Source organism: Genypterus blacodes, unplaced genomic scaffold (genome assembly GCF_046128005.1).
Source record: "Genypterus blacodes isolate CSIRO-AG114 ecotype Tasmania unplaced genomic scaffold, CSIRO-AGI_Gbla_v1 ptg000195l_1, whole genome shotgun sequence".
Taxonomy (NCBI): Eukaryota; Metazoa; Chordata; class Actinopteri; order Ophidiiformes; family Ophidiidae; genus Genypterus; species Genypterus blacodes.
In genome coordinates this window covers 583,389-603,821 of record NW_027466995.1, presented here as the reverse complement: position 1 = coordinate 603,821, position 20,433 = coordinate 583,389, and the positions used below count along the sequence as shown (strand labels likewise).

The 20,433-nt window shown below is 45.9% G+C and overlaps 4 protein-coding genes across 5 annotated transcripts; 2 read left to right on the top strand and 2 right to left on the bottom strand.

Annotated features, from left to right (window-relative positions):
- Positions 1 to 169: 169 nt before the first annotated feature.
- Positions 170 to 3,955, bottom strand: prdx3 (peroxiredoxin 3). The gene is made up of 7 exons (XM_076169249.1): positions 3,903 to 3,955; positions 2,294 to 2,393; positions 1,939 to 2,080; positions 1,353 to 1,488; positions 1,144 to 1,247; positions 480 to 645; positions 170 to 353 (listed from the first exon to the last, which is right to left on the bottom strand). Exons 1-7 carry the CDS (start codon positions 3,936 to 3,938, stop codon positions 303 to 305), a joined length of 735 nt encoding a protein of 244 aa, XP_076025364.1. The 5' UTR covers positions 3,939 to 3,955; the 3' UTR covers positions 170 to 302.
- A 466-nt stretch (positions 3,956 to 4,421) lies between these two features.
- Positions 4,422 to 7,582, top strand: sfxn4 (sideroflexin 4). Of its 2 annotated transcripts, none has more exons than XM_076169323.1 (14): positions 4,422 to 4,599; positions 4,690 to 4,755; positions 4,867 to 4,923; positions 5,009 to 5,035; positions 5,253 to 5,307; positions 5,507 to 5,532; positions 5,619 to 5,672; positions 5,757 to 5,819; positions 6,014 to 6,082; positions 6,199 to 6,289; positions 6,494 to 6,609; positions 6,710 to 6,795; positions 6,925 to 7,042; positions 7,116 to 7,582. In XM_076169323.1, the coding sequence occupies exons 1-14, from the start codon at positions 4,561 to 4,563 to the stop codon at positions 7,191 to 7,193; spliced, it is 945 nt and encodes a 314-aa protein (XP_076025438.1). In that variant the 5' UTR covers positions 4,422 to 4,560; the 3' UTR covers positions 7,194 to 7,582. The 2 variants fall into 2 exon arrangements, with proteins under 2 accessions (XP_076025438.1, XP_076025437.1); XM_076169322.1 differs by having other exon boundaries at positions 6,011 to 6,082.
- Positions 7,583 to 7,869: 287 nt separating this feature from the next.
- Positions 7,870 to 10,652, bottom strand: dennd10 (DENN domain containing 10). Its single transcript, XM_076169321.1, has 10 exons — positions 10,508 to 10,652; positions 10,371 to 10,425; positions 9,934 to 10,130; positions 9,771 to 9,850; positions 9,518 to 9,666; positions 9,340 to 9,451; positions 9,140 to 9,240; positions 8,958 to 9,065; positions 8,677 to 8,771; positions 7,870 to 8,597 (listed from the first exon to the last, which is right to left on the bottom strand). Exons 2-10 carry the CDS (start codon positions 10,414 to 10,416, stop codon positions 8,430 to 8,432), a joined length of 1,056 nt encoding a protein of 351 aa, XP_076025436.1. The 5' UTR covers positions 10,417 to 10,425; positions 10,508 to 10,652; the 3' UTR covers positions 7,870 to 8,429.
- Positions 10,653 to 12,083: 1,431 nt separating this feature from the next.
- Positions 12,084 to 19,435, top strand: eif3s10 (eukaryotic translation initiation factor 3, subunit 10 (theta)). The gene is made up of 22 exons (XM_076169239.1): positions 12,084 to 12,256; positions 12,965 to 13,155; positions 13,239 to 13,375; positions 13,461 to 13,624; positions 13,731 to 13,930; positions 14,040 to 14,248; positions 14,341 to 14,512; positions 14,605 to 14,709; positions 14,808 to 14,906; positions 15,031 to 15,147; positions 15,306 to 15,491; positions 15,672 to 16,019; positions 16,115 to 16,219; positions 16,304 to 16,417; positions 16,525 to 16,647; positions 16,746 to 16,899; positions 17,041 to 17,219; positions 17,341 to 17,519; positions 17,625 to 18,079; positions 18,170 to 18,314; positions 18,503 to 18,720; positions 19,026 to 19,435. Exons 1-22 carry the CDS (start codon positions 12,208 to 12,210, stop codon positions 19,205 to 19,207), a joined length of 3,831 nt encoding a protein of 1,276 aa, XP_076025354.1. The 5' UTR covers positions 12,084 to 12,207; the 3' UTR covers positions 19,208 to 19,435.
- Positions 19,436 to 20,433: the final 998 nt, after the last annotated feature.

Sequence of the window (20,433 nt, the reverse complement as noted above, 5' to 3'; positions counted from 1 at the left end):
GCAACTGTGGTAGGAATTAAGCTCCATTTACTGGATTAATATGAAGCAAACCTTTCTTGCCCAGGTCTCACATGCAGGTTCTCGTGGGAGGTCATTTTAATTCACTTCATAAGGAAAACAACTCGAACAAGTACTTGTACTGCTGAAGCCAAGAGATTAATAAGACTCATTTATAAATATAGCTTCTTTAATGAGTGAGCTGTGTGTGAGTAAATCAAACTTTAACTGTAAACGATCCACAAACGGGTTTATCTGTACTGTACTCTTATTCAGACCTGGATCCTCTTCTGTCTTTGTTGTCCTCAGTTGACTTTCTCAAAGTACTCTTTGGATCCTTCTGGGGTTGGTTTGATCTGCAAGTCAAATAGTTCAGTAATGTTTAACTTTGGGGAAAAACAAGTTTGCAGTGACTTTCTACTGTAGTAACGTTGAATGAGGGGAAATGTATCTGTGGAGCTCTTAACAGGAAGAAACCTCACCGTTGGAGAGTGTGGGGTCCAGCTGGCAGGACACACCTCACCGTGAGTCTCCACATACTGGAAGGCCTTCACCAGACGAAGGGTCTCCTCCACACATCGGCCCACTGGAAGGTCGTTAACGCTCATGTGCTTCACCACGCCGTTGGGATCAAGGATGAACAGGCCCCTGGAGGAGTCGTGAAAGAAGTTGTAATTATCAGAGTTAACTTTTCTGCCAAAGTAAAGCCACTTGACTAAATCAGGTCACTGGAGGACATCGGGACCTGTTCAAAGTGTCTAAAACCATTTCATACAGCAGTTTGATAGCCATGTTTGTTCATGCACCCCAACACTGGAAATGTGTTCCTGACATCAGTAAGCATTAACACACAACACTAAGAACCAACATGGGAAATCATTTCATAATCTAATGTAACTACCATTCTCAAGAAGCAGACCCAGGAGCATGCTGGGAAACACCTTCTGGGCCAGGTTTATATTGTTGCTAAATAAATAAAGCTAACTAGTAGTAGTAGTAATAATAATAATAACAATACACACTGAGGTTTAAATGCAGATCTGAATCAATACTGGAGGCTAAACTGCAGCTGTAATCTGCTGATGTCACATGAGAAAATAGTATTTACAGTGACTGTAGCAACACAACAATAATTCCAGTAGTTACCTCAGTGCGATGCCTGGACCCTCCAGTAGGACCCCGTAGTCCCTGGAGATCTGCTTGTTGAGGTCTGAGAGCAGAGGGATGTGTATGTTTCCCAAGCCTCCAGCCTGAACAACAAGAGAGAGAGACTGTGATGCATGTGTCACACCCATAACGCTGACACAGCCATCATGAATGTAGAAGTTACAGGTTGTGGAGTTATTTCACTGCACCTTGCGCGGGGTGTTGATCCAGGCCAGGTGAGTGAAGTGAGAGTCCACAGACACGCCCACCACTTCACAGTTGACGTCGTGGAACTCGTTGGCTTTGTCGCTGAAGGAGATGATCTCTGTGGGGCAAACAAAGGTGCTGCAAGAAGGACACAAGGGCAGAGAGATTAAAGACTAAACCTCAACATGTCTGCAGAGGCTTAATGTTGTAATGTAGTGCACCTGTAAGCAGGACAGACAGAAAAATACAGATTTATACATTACTATTTTCATCCAGGGGTCTATTTTGAATCTATGTACATTTTTTAAGTTCTGTCTCTTTAAGGCCGTGTTTTGCTGACTAATCATCTGCTCACTATCCGACTGTTTTGTGGGCGTGTCTACCCAAATGTGCTCCATGTTGATCTACAGACTTAAAGGACGAATCAAAGATGAAGCTCCCAGGTCAGTTCAGGACATACGGGGTTAACTGAACTGGGTGCATTTCTATAGATGTGGACCTCAGGATTGGCAACACCGACAACATTCATACAGGCTCAGAATCTCCTTTATATCAAAACCACACAGTATATATCATAACAGTACTCACAAATCCAGTGGGTAGAAGAAGAGCACCAGATATTTGCCCTTGAAGTCATCCAGACTCATTTCTTTGAAGTCTCCATTGTGGACAGCTGTGCCCTTAAAGGCCGGAGCAGGTTGAGTGACAGCAGCGGCAAACCTGGAGGCGCCTACACAGGCAAAATGGATTCATTCATGCAATCAGTTTACAACTCTTTCTTGTAATAAACTGCAGTCTTGCAGTATTACACAAACAAATACTCTTTGTCTTAAATTCATCCTCAACACACCCAACATGGTGTCATGATCAAAATGGTTGACTGTTGTGAAATCCACACAGAGACAATGGAGGCGTTACACTGTGACCTTTGGTTTGTACCTACTTGTTGAGAACGAGGCCCTCTGAAGAGCCGGAGCAGAGAGGATCTGTGCTCCTGAGGCGCCATGACGACAGGAAGCTGCGACTCCTGATGCAACGCGTGCCTACAAACATAAGAGCATTATAAGAATCAATATGGCTAATAACTGACACATAGGGCTTCAATATGACAGCAGCAAGAGACTCCAGTAACACTGACCTCATTATCTTGATTTCACTTGCCTAGTCACTGACCTACATTACACAACAATGCCTAGAACTCAGACGTGACCAGACAGCAAGGTCACTCTAACCACTGCTGTCTCTCCCTTCCTTCATCTGTAATCTAACAACCTTCCGTCCTCTCCTCTAGGCCCGTGTATGTTCATTAGATCACATTCCATATCCACACATCAAAGATAAGAGTCTTTTGCTCTCTGAGCTTTCCTCAGCGTTCGCTCTGCAGATCAAACCTCCTTTGTTCTCTCCCAGTGTCAGATTGCTTCACTGCAAAGGTTACTGACTGTTAGTCTGTCAATGTTTGGAGGTGAGACAATAAAGTCATTCATTCACGAGACACCTCACATACACACAATGTTGGCAGCAAATTGAAGCAAAAAGGTAAAATACCAAAACAACAAAATCAACTTCAAAACCTGAAAAAAATCTCAAAAATTCTGAATGGAGACAAATCTAAGGAGCCAATATGAATGGAGGAAAAGTTCTATTCTAAAAGGGAAAGTCAAAGTGGTGATTACAGCGCCCCCATCAGGCTGAATGAAGTCATTGCTGTGCCTGACAGTTGTTAAGACATTTTGTTTGAAGGAAACATCATTGCCTCTCTGAGCTCTTTGCACCATGCGGCGCTTCAAACCTGAAGAACCTGCAGCCCAAAATGACATGCAGACATTCCTGGTGTGCTTATAAATCACTTCTGTTCTTCCTCCGACAAAATCTCAATATGGCATCAGTGATTTAAATACCTTAAAATTTTAATACCTTTCTATATGTAACACGTTGCACCCAGAACCACAGCAAATTCCTCTTAAGTGCAAACTTAATTGGCAAATAAAGTGATTCTGATTCTGATTCCCACATGATGTGACACACACACACTTATTGTGACTACTGGACTAGCAAAAATCACTTATTACCGTTAGCACTCTGATTAGTTAATTACCAAAGCTCAAACACCTGTTAACACATCCTTACCTGCCCACTAAAGCTCTCATAAAGATGTTGACATGCAGGTGTGTTGTTTTTCATTAATTTCAAAAATACAAAATCTACACATCAATTTTATACAACTTTAACGATTAAAATTGATTCGTTGCGGTTCCTTTAAGTGAACGCACCACGTCATAACTCGTCCTCTTCCTCTAGCAAACATTACATCCACTCCTCCATAAAACAACTCATATTAATATTAATAATAATAATAATACAATTCCTGTGTGAACGCTTCAGCCTCGCAGCAGCGTTGAGGTCAGGGTCAAGTTCACGTTTCGTTGATTCAAACAGTTAGAATGAACCTGATCTCCGGTTGGGTGACCGATGGTTACATATTACCTCAACCTACACGACAAACTATTTCCAAATATAACTTTATATCGTTGCGTTTGAGTGTCACTCACCGAGCTCCGGAGCAGTCTGCAAACGGTCGCTGCCATTTTGGATCAGGGGAGTTACGAGTGTGCGCAATTTACGCACGACATTTACGCAGAAAGCACCGCATACCCGCAATGCGCAAAACGGGTGTCCGAATGAATGATTATACTTAAAAATACTATAAAATGCTTAAGTGGGCATTATGCGAATCAATATGTGTGCAGTGTGTTTATAAGGGCGTCAGAATAATGTTGCAGGACTGTGAATCTGCGTAACGTTTGCGCTGGATGACGCTCCACAATACACCGCAGTGCTGCCTTCATGTGTTCCTCGTAATACGACAATTTCATTGCTTGTGAATTAATCATGATTTATTGAGTTATTTTCAAGTTCACATATAGTTGGACAAGCATTTTTCTATGGAAATATATTAGAGTTAAAAAGCAATAACTCATTACTTTAGTTATTTGCGAGTCTAGCGCTTTACATACATCCGAATACAGATATTTCCGAATGCAGCACTGAACACGTGGTTGAAAGCGGAAGTGATTTTCAAACTGCATTTGACCTCAGGAAGCATGAGAAATGCCTGATGATAAAATGTGTAGTGTCGTATTATTTTCTCTTAATGTAAACGACTGATCGTTGTGTTTTTGAGACGTTGTAAACTTGTTCGTTGTCGTAATGGATCCTAACCTGCTGTACTGGAAGGCTCATGGCGAGGTGAACACAAAGCATCATAACAACACCAGTCAGTGAAGTTCAGACTCTGTGTGTGTTTATGTGAACTGCGCTTCTCTTCTTCTTCTTCAGTCTTTCATCAGTCGGTTACGGATCTGGGTCGATCTGCTTGATCCAAGTTCTCTGCTCTGCTCTGATGTGAGTCTCTCTCTCTCTCACTCACTCACTCACCCACACACACTGCAGTGATGCTAAGCTGTCAGATGAGTAGAACACAAAGAGTGATTGACACTTTCTTCTCCCCTCCAGGCTGAAATACAGAAAGCCCGTGTTCTCATTGGAGAGGGAGATAACCTGAGCATAAAGGTGAGATGATGATGATGATGCAAAGTCTTAAAGCAGAACATCAACCTCATGAACCTCCAGATGTATTTTCCGTTTCCTTCTCCAGGATAAACATGCACCAATCCTCTCACTTGTAAGTATTACAAATAATACTACCCACCTACCTACATTAAAGGGTTGATTGATAAGTCTTGATCCTAGCACAGAAGGATTTAACTCTGACATCTCTTCCAAATCCTAAATTCTTCAACATACACTCTCTACCTCTGAAACTCAGTTATCTCTCAGCTTAATTGAATCAAACTACAAACGACAAAACAGCTGATTTCATAATCTCTCTTTGTTTGCAGTCGTCTGTCCATGCTGATTCTGGAGAAGTGCTTCCACTAGTGTTCCGCCCTCCAGGTACATAAGACCTTAACGTTTATAACAGATGAACTCCAGTTTGCAACCATTAAGGGAATAGTACATGGGAATTTTTTTATTAAAAAAGCTGTCATATAGTATAAATCAGAACTTTGCCCTTGGAAATCTTAGAAACCTATTTGTACTTTATGGTGAACATTAACATGTGATTCCCTCATTTCTCTCTTTGTCCCTCCAGCTTTCTTGCCCATATCAGCTCCTATGGTGAGTCTGTCATCAATTAAAGACAGATATTCTCGTGACACTGTGTTGGTTGTCATAGTAACACTGATAGACCTCAACTTTCTCAGGTCATTGGCAGCTTTTTGCCACACGCCCGCGTCACACCGGCTCTGTTTTGGCAGGTAGTGTTGCCATTGTAACTCATTTATACTCACATTTAACACCAATCTCAAAGTTAATGAGGAAGCAAAACCGTATTCTTGCAGTTTCTGCTGCAGACGTACAACGCTGGGTTCAACTACGCCAACAGAAACTCGTCAGCAGAGCAGGTAAAGCACTAACATGTAACTATACAAGCCCACGGATATGTTCAGATGAATAATGGGAGACTAGTGTTGTCACTGTAGCGGGGTAATGGACATTTAGAAGGAGAGAACGGCAGCTTTTAGGGGGCTTTAATCTCCATCCTCCAGATTTCAGTTTGACCTGACCTCCTCCTCTCGTCTTTATCTCTCACCAGCAGGGGAAGAAAATGTCTTTGAAGCAGCTTCTGATGACGGGCGGATCAGTGGCCTATGTGACGTGTGCAGGGGTGTGTACAGTCTGATACTGTCGCCGTGTTCCAACTGAATTGTCTTTGTGCCTTTTGAAAGAGAAGAGCGCAGAGAATCGACTATAAAAATCAATTTGCTGTGACTTATGTTTCAGGCTCTTCCTCAAATAATCATTTCCAGACTCGGGGTCAGGAGTGTGCCGCTCCAGACTTTCTTTAGGTCCTTATTACCAATCCCACTGTCAGGTAAACTAAAAGGATTACAGACACAGATGTAACATTTTTAATCTCTGAAGTTCTCAATCAAAATTCCATCATACCAAACGTCACAAATGAATGATGCTCAGTGCAAACTCGTAGGTACTGTAGTTAGGAGTATAGGTGCATGCAGACACATAATGATACATAATGGATCTACATGTGTCCAATCTTACCTGTTGTGCCCTCTAGCTGCTCTGGCTGCCTTTAACGTGTTCACTGTCCGAAACGAAGAGTCGGAAAATGGAATCCAGGTGTTTGATTCTAACGGAAATCCTGTTGGCGTCTCTAAAGCAGCAGGAGCAAAGGTAATAAAGAGCATTCATTGGGTGGCAGGGGGGCATCTTTGCTCGTTGCTCTGAGCTTGCAGTGTTTGACAGCTTTTGTTTTGTGTCTTTGCGTGTTCAGGCCGTGAGGGACACTGCACTGTCCAGAGCAGCATTGTTCGGAACATCTGCTGCAGCTCCCAGTCTCCTGGTTTGGCTCCTACAGAGGTGATGTTTACATTCTAGTTTGAGTTTTTGGTGGATTTTCATAATGCTTTAGGATGAAAACCAATCTGCTCACCCTAAATCCCCGTCTGTTGGAGCTGGACTCACTCCTCCTCCTTCTGTCCGTCACAGAACAAGACTGTTCCAGAGGAATTCCAGGCTGGTGGGTCCGATCCGGCTCTTAAGCGCCTTGTACGCCCTGGGCCTGATGATCCCTGTGACATTCAGCCTCTTCCCACAGCTGGGAATGGTAAGAGTCCAGAAAACCTTCCAAGTCCCAATGTTTTCCAATGGACTTTGATGTTATTGTGGTTGTTCTACAGATAAAGAGAGAAAGCTTGGAGGAGCATCTGCAGGCGGCAGCAGCAGACGGACACTTATTCTACCACAGAGGACTGTGAGGGGCCACAAAGATCGTTTTAGGGTTGATTTATAACACTTTAAGTTTCGTTTTGTAAAGTACTCTGATGTGTTAACTGTAAAGAAGTGAGATGAGATTAAATAAGATAAGTAAAAGTGATCAAAACAAACAATGTGTACGATTTCTGTCTCCTGCAGCAGAAAATATAAGGATAAAAGTAAACATAATGGAAATGAAGATGAGAATGAAGCAATGTTTAAAACATTAAAATAAACATAAATTGTACTTGTAAATGCTTTTAAATATATGAAATATTACATCAAATCATGAAAATACATTTAGTTTTCACAAAGTTACATCTGTATGTATTCCTCTCATTCTTTAGGCAATGTAAACAATTATCCATAATAAAAATAACAGTGCTATGTATCTATGTATGTACTCACTATACAGAACAGTAACTCACACACACACACAATGCGGAATAAATCAAACTAATGAGCTATAGAAAAGTTTGAAAAAGCACACAGTCATTAGTAAAATACAAAATGTGGTGTTAAAGAAAATTCAACAAATGTTTGGAGGTTGTTTGTGTAGATCACTGTTAGGACGTGGACGACACTGGAGTGGACATAAGACGGACGACCAAAAAAAAGGGAAAACTTGATATGCAGGAGTTTGCTTTTGTAAGAAAGAGCAGAAACACACTAAGTTGGTTTTTCAGGTTTATTTACCCCATAAATACGACTCTAGCGGGTGTAAAGTTGGTATTTCCCAGCCCGTTTGACACAGATGAACCCTTGTGATGTTTAAAGGGTCATTAGGGACAGTTATGCGTCTGTAGTCTCGTGATGAGTCGTCTTCCTGTGACCAATAAACTGAACCGGCTGTGTTAAATCGGCCCGCTGCCCCTTTGAGGTCGCCGTCTTTACGCAAATAAACCAGGGTCGTATGATTGGACGGAGCTGTTATCTTCTTTACGGCGACAGTAACGTCCAGACCTCTCCTCTGAGGCTCTTCCTCGCGCCGTTACTCTAGGACAGATGTTGCACCTCTTCCGTCTTCCATGTTTGAGTAACAACGTCATCCCCGACTCAGTTTGATGCTAAGGGGGCTTTTCTGCGAGATGGAGTTAAAGTGTGTGTGCTGCAATAACAACCGTGAGAAATGCACAAAGCCTATCGGGACAGAGTTTAGTGGCGGCCTGGACTCTGGAGTCCTCTCCGCTGAGCCTTGTGGTCCCGCAAGTGGGAGCGCTTTGTGCAGGAAATGTTGTTTATATCCTCAACAGCTGCTCGGCGGCTGCCAACTGAAAGAGGAAGTTCTCGGTGGCGGGGGGGAAGTGATGCTGCTTTAAAGCTTCCAGTGTGAGTTTCGAGCCTTCGCACTTTTCGGCCAAAGCCACCAAGTTGGCGAGGATCTCCTTCGTCTTGACGCAGACGTCCTGTTGGGAAAGTTGGCCGTCGTATTAAACAATATTCCGCTGCGAGTGATGACGTTTAAAACACTGAGCAAATTCTCACCTTGATCACCTGACTGTCTGTCCTCTCGGGGTCCTCGGCTGACTGGACGATGAGGTGGCCCACGTCCTTGTGAAGCTTGCCCATGGCCATGGCCTCTGTGGTGGGAAAGTAAGACACCGGTCAGGAGGGAACGCTGAACCGGACACGGGTGGCGGTTATTATTATTGAAACTAAAGAAAAACTTGAAACGCCCATATCTCGGACAAGGAAGGAGACAGAGAGCTAAATTTTCAGACGCAGCATCCAGGCAGAAATGGTTTGGAAATGGGACGAACTCTCACCTTTGGCGCTCTGGGACACTGTGATGACGCCGTCCGGGAGGTTCACGTACACGTCAAACAAGTCGGATCTGTTGCTCACTTCTGGGTCTACGAATCCGGCTACGTAGCCTGCAAGACGGAATGAACAGGTGAGATTCGATGAAAAGGTCCATCTGAGTGAATAAAGGACCAGGTGTCCTCACCCGGGGACGTCTTCAGATCCTCCAGCTCGACATCGGTCAGATGCACATACGGGTGCAGGATGGACCAGTCCTTCCTGTGCCACGTCAGGGCGGGGAGAACTCTAAAGCCAAGCAGGGGAAGGACATGAATACCCCCCGAGCCAAGCAAAGCAGATGGTCAACTATTAACTTTTCAGACTTTTTAAATTTTGAATTCTCACCTTGTAAACTCCAACACGGCTTCAATCCGAGGGTGATGAACAACGATCCTCTTCTTCAGCATGAGGGCTGTGTACAGGATGATGGTCTCCATGCCAAACTGAGACACAACATCTGGAACAGAAGAGGAAGTTAGAAGGACAGAAGGAAAATCACTCCGGGCACCACTTCCGATCTTACCTTTGATCGATCCGGCTAAGTAGGCTTTCCGAGCGTCATAGTCCTTGATGAGAAACGAGCCGTTCTCATCGCTCTGGCAGATCCCTTTGATGAGCACGGTCATGTACGCCTCCATCATTTTCACCGGGCTGCCGTGTTTGACGTACATCCTGCGTGACGAACATAACAGAGGTGAAGTCAAAGTTGGACCTCCACACACAGCTACTGCTCTGGTGGTGCTGGTCGGGAATTTTGGGAAAGTCTCAAAGTGTACCTGCAGAGGATCCGGCTCAGAGCTGCATACTTCTCAGGGTTGAAGTCTTTCGCCGTGACAACGATTGAGAAATGAGTGACCTTAAGAGTAAATGTGATGAAACGTGAAAACCTGTGTCATCCATCAGCTCTGATCACAGTGTTGCTATAGTTACCGGCTGTACCTTGTTTAAAGGAGAGGGTTCCTGGACCTCCACTGTGGTGACGTAGTACCAGGTGCGACAGAACTGACCAAAAACAAAGGGGTGAAGGTCCAGGCTGTCTTTGGTCAGACAGCATTTACTGAGCAGCACCTCCCTCAGCTCTGTTCCCACTGAGGGATAACACCACACCCACAGAGTGTCTCCATTCACATCTCTCTCTGGGTGAAGGAGAAGAGGTATGTTAGTGAATTGGAAGACACAGAAATGGAGACGTGGACCAAACCATTAACAGAGACCACACCATAGTGTGTGGGTGTGAACCAGTGAGTCCTGGACAGAGGGACTCGCTTGTGTGAGACTTTGGGATCACGGTGTGTCATGTGATTGTCAACACGCATGCCCGAGACGCCACTTTTACTTAGCGAAACAAACACAAAAGCCTCCGCCATTCAACTTACCGATTAATCCGACGCTTAACATAAGATGCGTTTCAGTCGCTGCCATTTTCCATACCTGAAAGAGTTCAGGAGCACAAGTTAGCTGCTGGGAAAACACCGACAGACCCCGCGGAACACACAAGGGCGGCTCTGCATACCTTTAGGAGTTCCTACGGAGTGTCAGAAGTCCAGATACGATGCTGGACAAACTTAATGGACGGGGAATGTGTGAAACCCTGTCAGGGATGTGTGGCGTCAACACACTTTGAGCTCAGAAATCTCGGCTTCCTTCTTCCGGGACAGGAGGGGACGACGCTCTATCGACCAATCACGTTGCTCCAAATGCCAGCTGGGATGGTGCGTTCAGAGTTACTAAAACTTGTGTGGACGTATCAGGCACAATAACGATTGAACAATTTGCAAAATAAATTCTTATTGTTATTAGTAAAAACAGTTGGTGTTTCTATGTTACATGAAAGACCAATTTAAAGATATGACTCCTCATATAATATCAACACATTACAGAAGTCAGGTCGTGAACGCCAATTTTACATATTAGAATGCCCGATTACGAGGATTTTACGAACGCACCACCAGGGGAACCCATACGGGAACTTTACACACGCCCAAACTGCCAGGTTTGTTGAAAACACTCTTTTGGAACGTCTACTTTCCAAAAAGCTGCACTCTTATGAACTATTTATTAATTAAAGCTTAATAGTTTACAGTATATGAGTATTTGTGTATTGCATATAATAGCTCTAACAACGTTTTAAGAGCCAAAAGATTCACTATTAGTTATCATTAATGTAGAAGTATGATATCATTGTATCTTTTTTATTTGCTGAATGTTTTTATTAAAGAAAGCATCTGGCATTACAATAAGCATTCAGTTATGGAACCATTTTTGAGATTATTTCATACATACAGAAGGGAAGAAAAGAAAAGAAAACAAGACACAAAAGTAAAAGAAGAGAACTAAAACAATGAAACAAGCAAGGATGTGTGATGTACATGTGTGATGTGAATTAAGGCAAATGGATCAAAAACAGAGAGCAACAGCAGGCTAACTATCTAGCCACAGCCAGCAAAGATGCTGTATGTTGAAATGCCAAGACAATGTAACCACCGAGACTCTAATGACATCAGTGTTGCTAGTACTTTGATCTCACATGTGCACTTTTAAACAGGATGACAGCATTCTACAATGGCAAGAGAAGAAAGGGGGAGACACAGGGGGGAAACAAAACAATAACACAAGTGACATGAAATGGAAGCGCCATCATTTTTGTAACTTTTGTTAGGTTTGCATGACATCCCTGATGTAACATTGTTTGGATGGCATCAATGGTGCAACACTGAGATTTGGAACTAAGATAATAAGAACTTTTACGTTTGACATCATTGTAGTTTGAGAAACTCTGCTAGTTCGATGACATCACTATTGTTCTATTCCATTAAAATGCTTCTGAGACTGACACTGTTGTAAGCAACATTGTAAGACGTTTTAATTTTTTGTTTTCTAATTAAACATTTGAAAGAAAGTTAACCATTCTCCTTGTCCATGTGGAAAAGACTTACCCTAAGAAGTGACACATCTACGCTGAAGAAGAAACATTTAAGCATAAACTTAATTTTTTTAATTTCTCATTGGGTTTTCAGGAATCTCAGTGTCAGTGACGTGTCCGGTGGGGGTTGCAGCTCACAGACCTGGCAACCCAAGCTAGGCCGCTCACGAGGTTCATCCTTTCAGCCAGCGCCGTCGCAGCGGGAGTGTGCGTGGCTCGAATGGAGTGGTAAAATCTGCCCAAATTCACCTAAGTCACGCAGTCTTAAGTGTTACTAGAAAGCCACCAAGATGCCGGCGTATTTCCAGCGGCCCGAGAATGCCCTGAAGCGGGCGAACGGTGAGTGAAAACGCCGCAGTTTTAACGTCCTCGCGCGGACTAAACGGGGTAGCTAGCTGCTGTTAGCTTTGCCTCGTCATTTTTATAGCGCCGGCGCTGCTACAGTGGCTAAAGAAGCTAATGGCTACTAGCTGTGATGGCGCCGGAGCACACCGTAACAGCAGGCCGGGCTCACGTTAGAGGGCCCGCCACGCGCCCGTACTTTACCGGCGATAGCATTGTTGCGAAGTGAGTCAACAGGTCGATAGATTGGTGTGAATCCCGATCGGGTCTTTATAGACTGTGTGTGTGTTACTGTTCTTTATTTATTCGTCACCTTGCACACAAATCGCTTTAACCCCCCCCACGCTGCCGATGCTTACCGGCGTACTCAGTCAGCACTCGTACCTTATGTTGAAATGAGGCTAAACCTGCCGCCTAATCAGGAGGTTGCGGATCAACTCTCATATCGGAATGTTTCTGTAAAAGCTGCTTTGTCGTTTTTGTAAATAAACACAGATGTGCATGGAGAAGCGATAAGCGTTATTGTCTAGATGTCTGATTTTCTTTGTTTGAGGGGGGAAAAAGTCGACCTGTGCGATGCTGTGAGATTATAGCCACGTTTCTAATACAAATTGTCTTTAGACCTCAGAATGTGAAAGAATGTTAATGAGATGAGCTGAGCTGAACCATCTAAGCTGATCTGGTCTTTGTGATGTGTATTTACAGAGTTTTTGGAGGTGGGCAAGAAGCAGCCAGCCTTGGATGTTTTGTACGATGTCATCAAGAGCAAGAAACATCGAACATGGCAGAAGATCCACGAGCCCATCATGCTCAAGTACCTGGAGCTCTGCGTGGATCTTCGCAAGAGCCACCTGGCCAAGGAGGGTCTCTACCAGTACAAGAACATCTGCCAGCAGGTCTGTGAGGGAGAGGCTGCCACGCATGTACAGATCAGGTGGTTAGTAATGTTAAAGTCCTAACATTTACCTTTTGCTTTCAGGTGAACATCAAATCTCTGGAGGATGTGGTCAGAGCTTACCTGAAGCTGGCTGAGGACAAGACGGAGACAGCCAAGGGGGAGTCTCAGCAGATGGTCCTGGACATTGAGGATTTGGACAACATCCAGACTCCAGAAAGGTGAAGATACACGTCTGGACGGCACATTGCAAACTATCACTATCCACGCTTCTGAATGGACTCTGACTTTGCTTTGTGTCCTCAGTGTGCTCCTGAGCGCTGTGAGTGGTGAGGACACTCAGGACCGTACGGATCGCCTGCTGCTCACTCCCTGGGTGAAGTTCCTGTGGGAGTCCTACCGCCAGTGCCTGGACCTGCTGCGAAACAACTCCAAGGTGGAGCGTCTGTACCATGACATCGCCCAGCAAGGTACTGACACACCCTGAACGCTCTGATGGAGAGATGTGGCTCAACAGTCGGAAGGTCAGACGTCACTCTCAATATTGCCGTTAACACTTTTTCCTCATCTCTGCAGCGTTCAAGTTCTGCCTTCAGTACACCCGCAAAGCCGAGTTCCGTAAGCTGTGCGATAACCTGCGGATGCACCTGGGTCAGATCCAGCGGCACCACAACCAAAGCACCGCCATCAACCTGAACAACCCAGAGAGTCAGTCCATGCACCTGGAGACTCGCCTGGTGCAGCTGGACAGTGCCATAAGCATGGAACTCTGGCAGGTCTGTTCATCCAACTCTGTGTTTACACTCATCTTCTTGTGCTCGGCGATTAAAATTAAACTTGTGAAGTGAAAATGCTCAAACTGGGTTGTCTTGTGTTTTTCTCCAGGAAGCATTCAAGGCTGTTGAAGACATCCACGGCCTGTTTGCTCTTTCCAAGAAGCCCCCCAAACCCCAGCTGATGGCCAACTATTACAACAAGGTGTCCACTGTGTTCTGGAAGTCTGGCAACGCTCTTTTCCACGCCTGCACCCTTCACCGGCTCTATCACCTCTCCAGGGAGATGCGCAAAAATCTCACCCAAGAGGAGATGCAGAGGTACGTTTACAAGTGACCTGCGGAGAAAGAAAGACACACTCGAGTTGCACTGCTGTACAGACCAGATGGTAACCATGGCTTTGAATCTCCAGGATGTCCACCCGTGTCCTCCTGGCCACACTGTCCATCCCCATCACCCCCGAGCGCACCGACATCGCCCGGCTGCTGGACATGGACGGCATCATTGTGGAGAAGCACCGCAGGCTGGCCACCCTGCTGGGCCTACAGTCTCCACCAACCCGCCAGAGCCTCATCAATGATATGGTACAATCACACACACACCAGGAAGAAACTTTCCTACTTATCAGCAATGCTCTTCACTGTATGATTGGGTCTCGTGATGTCATTTCCTTTAGGTGAGATTTAACCTGCTCCAGTACGTCGTGCCTGATGTGAAAGAGCTGTACAACTGGCTTGAAGTGGACTTCCACCCTCTGAAGCTGAGCGGAAGAGTGACAAATGTAAACAAACAAGCAACTCTTACATATTTTACCTGCCTCTTTAAGTTGACCTTTCTTCCCTTCTTCAGCACATGCTAACATACCTGCTCTCCCCCAAGGTGCTGAACTGGGTGAGAGAACAAGCCGAGAAAGAGTCTGACCTCCAGCATTACGTCCCTCACCTGCAGAATAACACCATCCTCCGGCTGTTGCAGCAGGTAATGTATACCTTTCAGTGTAAAACCTGTCCCAGTCGTTGCATTTTTCTCTCCCTGGAATGGTTCCAATCCCATCCTCACTGTTACAGCACTAACGTGTCGCCTTTCTGCCTCCACTCATTAGGTTGCACAGATCTATCAGAGCATCGAGTTCAGCCGTCTGGCCTCCCTGGTCCCCTTTGTCGATGCCTTCCAGCTGGAGCGCTCCATCGTGGACGCTGCCCGACACTGTGACCTGCAGGTACGGCCGGGTGATCTCACACTACTGACACTTAACAAACCCGTTTCATTCAGTTATGAGGAAACATTTGTGGATAATTCTTGAACGATGAATGGAATGCGTGAAACAAAGTGCTTTTGGATCTTACTTTTTTACACGACTTCACTTTCCCCCTGCAGGTGAGAATAGACCACACGTCTCGAACGCTCAGCTTTGGCTCTGACCTGAACTACTCCACTAAAGAGGATGCTCCAGTTGGTCCCTTCCTACAGAACATGCCCTCAGCACAGATCAGGAACCAGCTGACCGCCATGTCTGCTTCTCTGGCCAAGGCCATCTATGTCATCAAACCCGTCTCCATCCTGGTAAGTTACCCCGACTCCATATTCTAAGACGGTTTTAAATACTTAAAAAAGTTTTTCTAATACTTAAAACTCCATAACTGCAGGTACAAATTGTACTAAAGCCCATTCATGGTTTTGGTACAGGTGAATTTGTTTGTCCTTCAGATATAAACTGATTTGGTCTTATTTGTCCCTTTTCAGCAAGAGCGTGAGGAGCACAGTCAGCAGGCCATTGCTGCCTATCTGAAAAATGCCCGCAAGGATCACCAGCGCATCCTGGCTCGTCGGCAGACCATCGAAGAGCGCAAGGAGCGCCTGGAGAGCCTCAACATTCAGCGCGAGAAGGAGGAGCTAGAGCAGAGGGAGGCCGAGATGCAGAAGGTTCGCAAGGCCGAGGAGGAGCGTCTGCGCCAGGAGGCCAAAGAGAGGGAGAAGGAGCGCATCATGCAGGAACACGAGCAGATCAAGAAGAAGACAGTGCGTGAGCGGCTGGAGCAGATTAAGAAGACTGAACTTGGAGCAAAAGCCTTCAAGGACATTGATATTGAGGTAAAATGTCTAAAGTTATTATGTAGAAGTCCACACTGTTCACATGAGTCAGTGACACTGTTATAAAATGATACTAATCACTGTGTTTTGAACAGGACCTGGAGGAGCTGGACCCTGACTTCATCATGGCCAAACAGGTGGAGCAGTTAGAAAAGGAGAAGAAAGAACTTCAGGAACGTCTCAAGAACCAAGAGAAGAAGGTAAGAAACTCATCATCATAGATCTGCTGTATGTGCTCTTACCCATGTTGGATCCTCATCATATTCAAATTATTCTTTGGACAGATCGACTACTTTGAAAGGGCAAAACGCCTCGAAGAGATTCCACTCATCAAACAGGCTTATGAGGAGCAGCGTGTCAAGGACATGGAGCTGTGGGAGCTCCAGGAGGAGGACAGGGTAAGGAAGGAGCGCTTTGCCTGAACCATAACACACTAATGACTGAATACTTAACACATTCAAACTCCCATGGATCCACAATGTAAAATGAGCCATTTGTTTTGTAGATCAGCAACATGAAGGTTGAGCGGGAGAAGGCACTGGAGCACAAGCAGCGCATGTCCAGAATGATGGAGGACAAAGAGAACTTTTTGTCTGAAATAACAGCGGCCCGCAGCGTCATCTATGAGGTACGACGACGCCTTTCAGTCTCTCCGCCGTGGTTTACCGGGTAGTTTATGCTTGATATCGTGATGACTTCAAAAACAACCTTGTATTCTTTTCACAGGAAAAGCTGAAAACTTTCGAGGAGCGCCTGGTGGAGGAAAGGAAGAAGCGTCTGGAAGAAAGGAAGAAGCAGCGCAAAGAGGACCGGCGTAACACTTTCTACCGCCAGAAAGAGGAAGACGAACAGCGTATCCACGAGGAGCAGCTCAAGAAAGGTGAAGGAGTGACCCCTGAGTAGAGTTTAGTGTAGAAAGATGTAGAGATGTTGATTTTAGGCAAGAGAGTCAATTTTTCTGTGGCAAAGGTCACAAAAGTTTAGACGGTGGCTCAAGTTTGTTTTCCTTTCTTTGTCGCAGAACGAGAGGATCGCGAGCGTGTGGAGCAAGAGCAGCGCGAGGAAGAGGAGAGGGAATACCAAGAGCGCCTGCGCAAGCTGGAAGAGCAGGAGCGGAAGCAGCGCGCCCGTCAACAGGAGATTGAGGAGCGAGAGCGCCGCCGTGAAGAGGAGAGGAAGGCTCCCGAGGAGAGACCCAAAGTAAGAATCGTCTGTTATTCAGTCTTAAACGTGCATACATGTGGCCCTCATTGTGTCAGCGCTGACTCCATTATTGTAATAACAAAACCTCATGTCCTAATCTATAATTTTGCTCTAACAGGAACCGGCTGAAAAGGAAGAGGGAGGATGGAGAAGACGCACAGAGGCTGAATCTGCTCGTGGTGAATCTGGCCGTGGTGAATCCGGCCGTGGTGAATCTGGCCGTGCTGAATCTGGCCGTGGTGAATCTGCTCGTGGTGAAGCTGCCCCGAGCGAATGGCGCCGTCCTGTGCCTGACAGGTGTGTTGTGTGTGTTGGCGTCTCATAACTCGGTTGAGCAGCATGTTTGTTCTCAGCGCTGTTAACGTAACTGGGACGCTGTAATGACTCTTGCCTTCCGTCTAGGGACTGGAGACAAGAGGGCAAAGAAGATGACAAAGAAGACAGACGAGGAGACGCCCCCCGCAGAGGCGCAGACGACAGAGGACCCCGCCGGGGCTTCGACGATGACAGACCCATGCGTCGTGACGACGACCGCGCCCCACGCAGAGGTTTTGATGACGACCGCGGCGGCCCACGCAGAGGTTTTGATGACGACCGCGGCCCAAGGAGGGATAGAGATGACGACCGTGGCTCCAGACGCGGATTCGACGATGACCGCGCCCCCCGCCGTGGCTTCGATGATGACAGAGGTGCCCGCAGAGGCATGGACGACTCCAGAGGGTCAAGGCGTGGCGTGGATGATGACTGGGGCCCCAGAAGAGGAGCAGATGACGACAGAGCCCCCCGTAGAGGCATGGACGATGGACCACGTCGCGGTGGTGATGACCTTAAACCATGGAAACCCGTCAGCAAACCAGGTGTGTCTCTATGTGCTATACACAATATATGAGTAATCCTCAGTATATCAGCAAAGAAAGCTGGATCAAATGTATACTTACATATTACAGGCACATCTGGCGGTGGCTGGCGTGAGCGGGAGAAGGCCCGCGAGGAGAGCTGGGGCCCTCCGCGCGGTGGCGATGATGATGAAGACGGTGATGGTGGGGAAGACGACAGAACAAGCCTCAGAGACCGCCGCCCACCACCACCAAGGTGAGAGCAGTTCAGTCTGCACGGTTCATTTGTTTCTTGCAGTCCTTCATGTTTTGTTGATGTTCCTCACTCAAAACCTTCATGCTTGCATCATTAAGTTTCAGGCGGGGGTTAACAGTTACGCCCTCACAATGTGGAATTGCTGTGGTAGCTGTTGAAAATATGTTAATCTGTGAGACTGTTCACAGGGAGGACAATCCCTGGAGGAGAGGAGGGACAGAAGAAGGAGGAAGCAGCTGGAGGGAATCTCGCCGAGAGGAGCCTCGGCGGGAGGAGCCTCGGCGGGAGGAGCCTCGGCGGGAGGAGCCCAGGCGAGAGGAACCTCGCCGAGAGGAGCCCAGGCGAGAGGAAGCTGACCGCGGTGAGCGTCGCGAACAACGAGCCCCACCCAGAGACAACGATGAAGGTGAGAGTCTGATTCAAGATGGAAACATCCCTGCACAGATATGAGGGCCATGATGTAGGATAGTAAGAAGGTTTGAGTGCCTCAAAGTTTAGTTGACTTGAGATGGCATATTTTTTGAATATGGACAGATGAGGTGTTGTATTGATTCAGGCCAGCAGATGTCACCATTTACCTTCTTGATGGCAGATGAAGTACAAAGACGCTCCAAAAAGTCGAGCAAAAGTGAACTTCTGAAATCCTGTACTGATCATTTCATGTAAGAAACGTACCTCTGGCCCTCTGAGTAATTGAGTTCTTCTCCACAGGTGGCTCTTGGCGTCGTGGTGGCGGCAGCGGCGGCGGCGGCGATGAAAAGCACGAGGAGCGTGACAGGGACCAGCCAAGGGAGAGGGAGGGCGAAGGTGAAGGGGATAAGTGGCGTACCGACAAAGCCCGCACCATCAAGAACGAACCCGACGACGACGGCTGGACCACCGTGCGTCGCTAAGCCCACATCTCTGCCTCCTGACCGGCTCACACATTTGATAAATTGGTTTTGCAAAGTAATCTCCAATAGCCAACTAGTGACAGTGGTGAACCGATGGGAGGGAAACGCCTCTGAGGTTCACATGCATCATTATTACTTAAAATATTTCTAGATCACAAATTTTTCCGGGGATTTTATTTTCCTTTTATCCTTATTTTCAGATTAAGCTGTGCGCAGTTAAACCAGGAGCTCCATTCAATCGACCTATGACCTTTAGTGCATTTGCACCTCATGCAACCTGTAATATGAAACTTGACTGCCACCAGTGGTAAGGAATGTTATTACACAAAGTTTATACAGTTATTGGGCCTAGACCTCCTGCACTGGCCTCACCTTTCCATTTAACAACATGGTAACACGGTATGACTCACTCTTTTCAATGGTTTACCTCTGCCTCTATGTGACCAAATGCCACACACATCAACTTCTCTGGTGACGACGGTGACATCTAATATTTTAGTTGCTTCTTAAACCTGTTGGAATAGTGGAATCTCCATTTTGATGTGCATGCATAGAGTATTCAATTGGCCTCCCTTGATATCGAGTGAGTGGTTCTATCTCGCCACATTCAGCTGTGTGAAATCAGTTTGCGTGTGTACAGATAAAGCCTTTACTAATAAAGACGTTTGATCACCAAGTTCTTGTTTGGGTTTTTTTCATTCTAAAATTCTATATTGTAAAAGATAAAGCACACCCAAATTTAGCTGGATGTGTTTGTAACGCAACAATAAAAAGCTCCAATTAAGATTTAGGATGTATTGAATAGATATGTTTGTTTACATCATAGATCTCCAGAGTGAAATTTTGAATCTCAAGTGACAAAGCAATGCAGGCATTTGTTGCGGGACCTACCGGATCTCTGTCAACGTGTCGTGCAGTCTGAGACGTGAAACCCCGCTGCAGTTCTACATTTCAGCCACTAGAGGTCGGTAACGTATCGCTGAGAACACCGCCGAGCCCAACGAGGATGGAAGCTGCCAGTGTTGCTGAGAGAGTCCAAGTAAAGAACACAAACATGCAGGAAGTGGTGAGTATGCAAACAATTACAAACAATTAACACGCTGTTTGGTTTGTTAATAAAACAAACAAAAAAACTCAGCTACAGTGATTACATGTCAACATAAGTTATTCTGGTCTCTAATAGTAACCGACCATTAAGAGTTTTATAGCTAATGTTATATTACTTA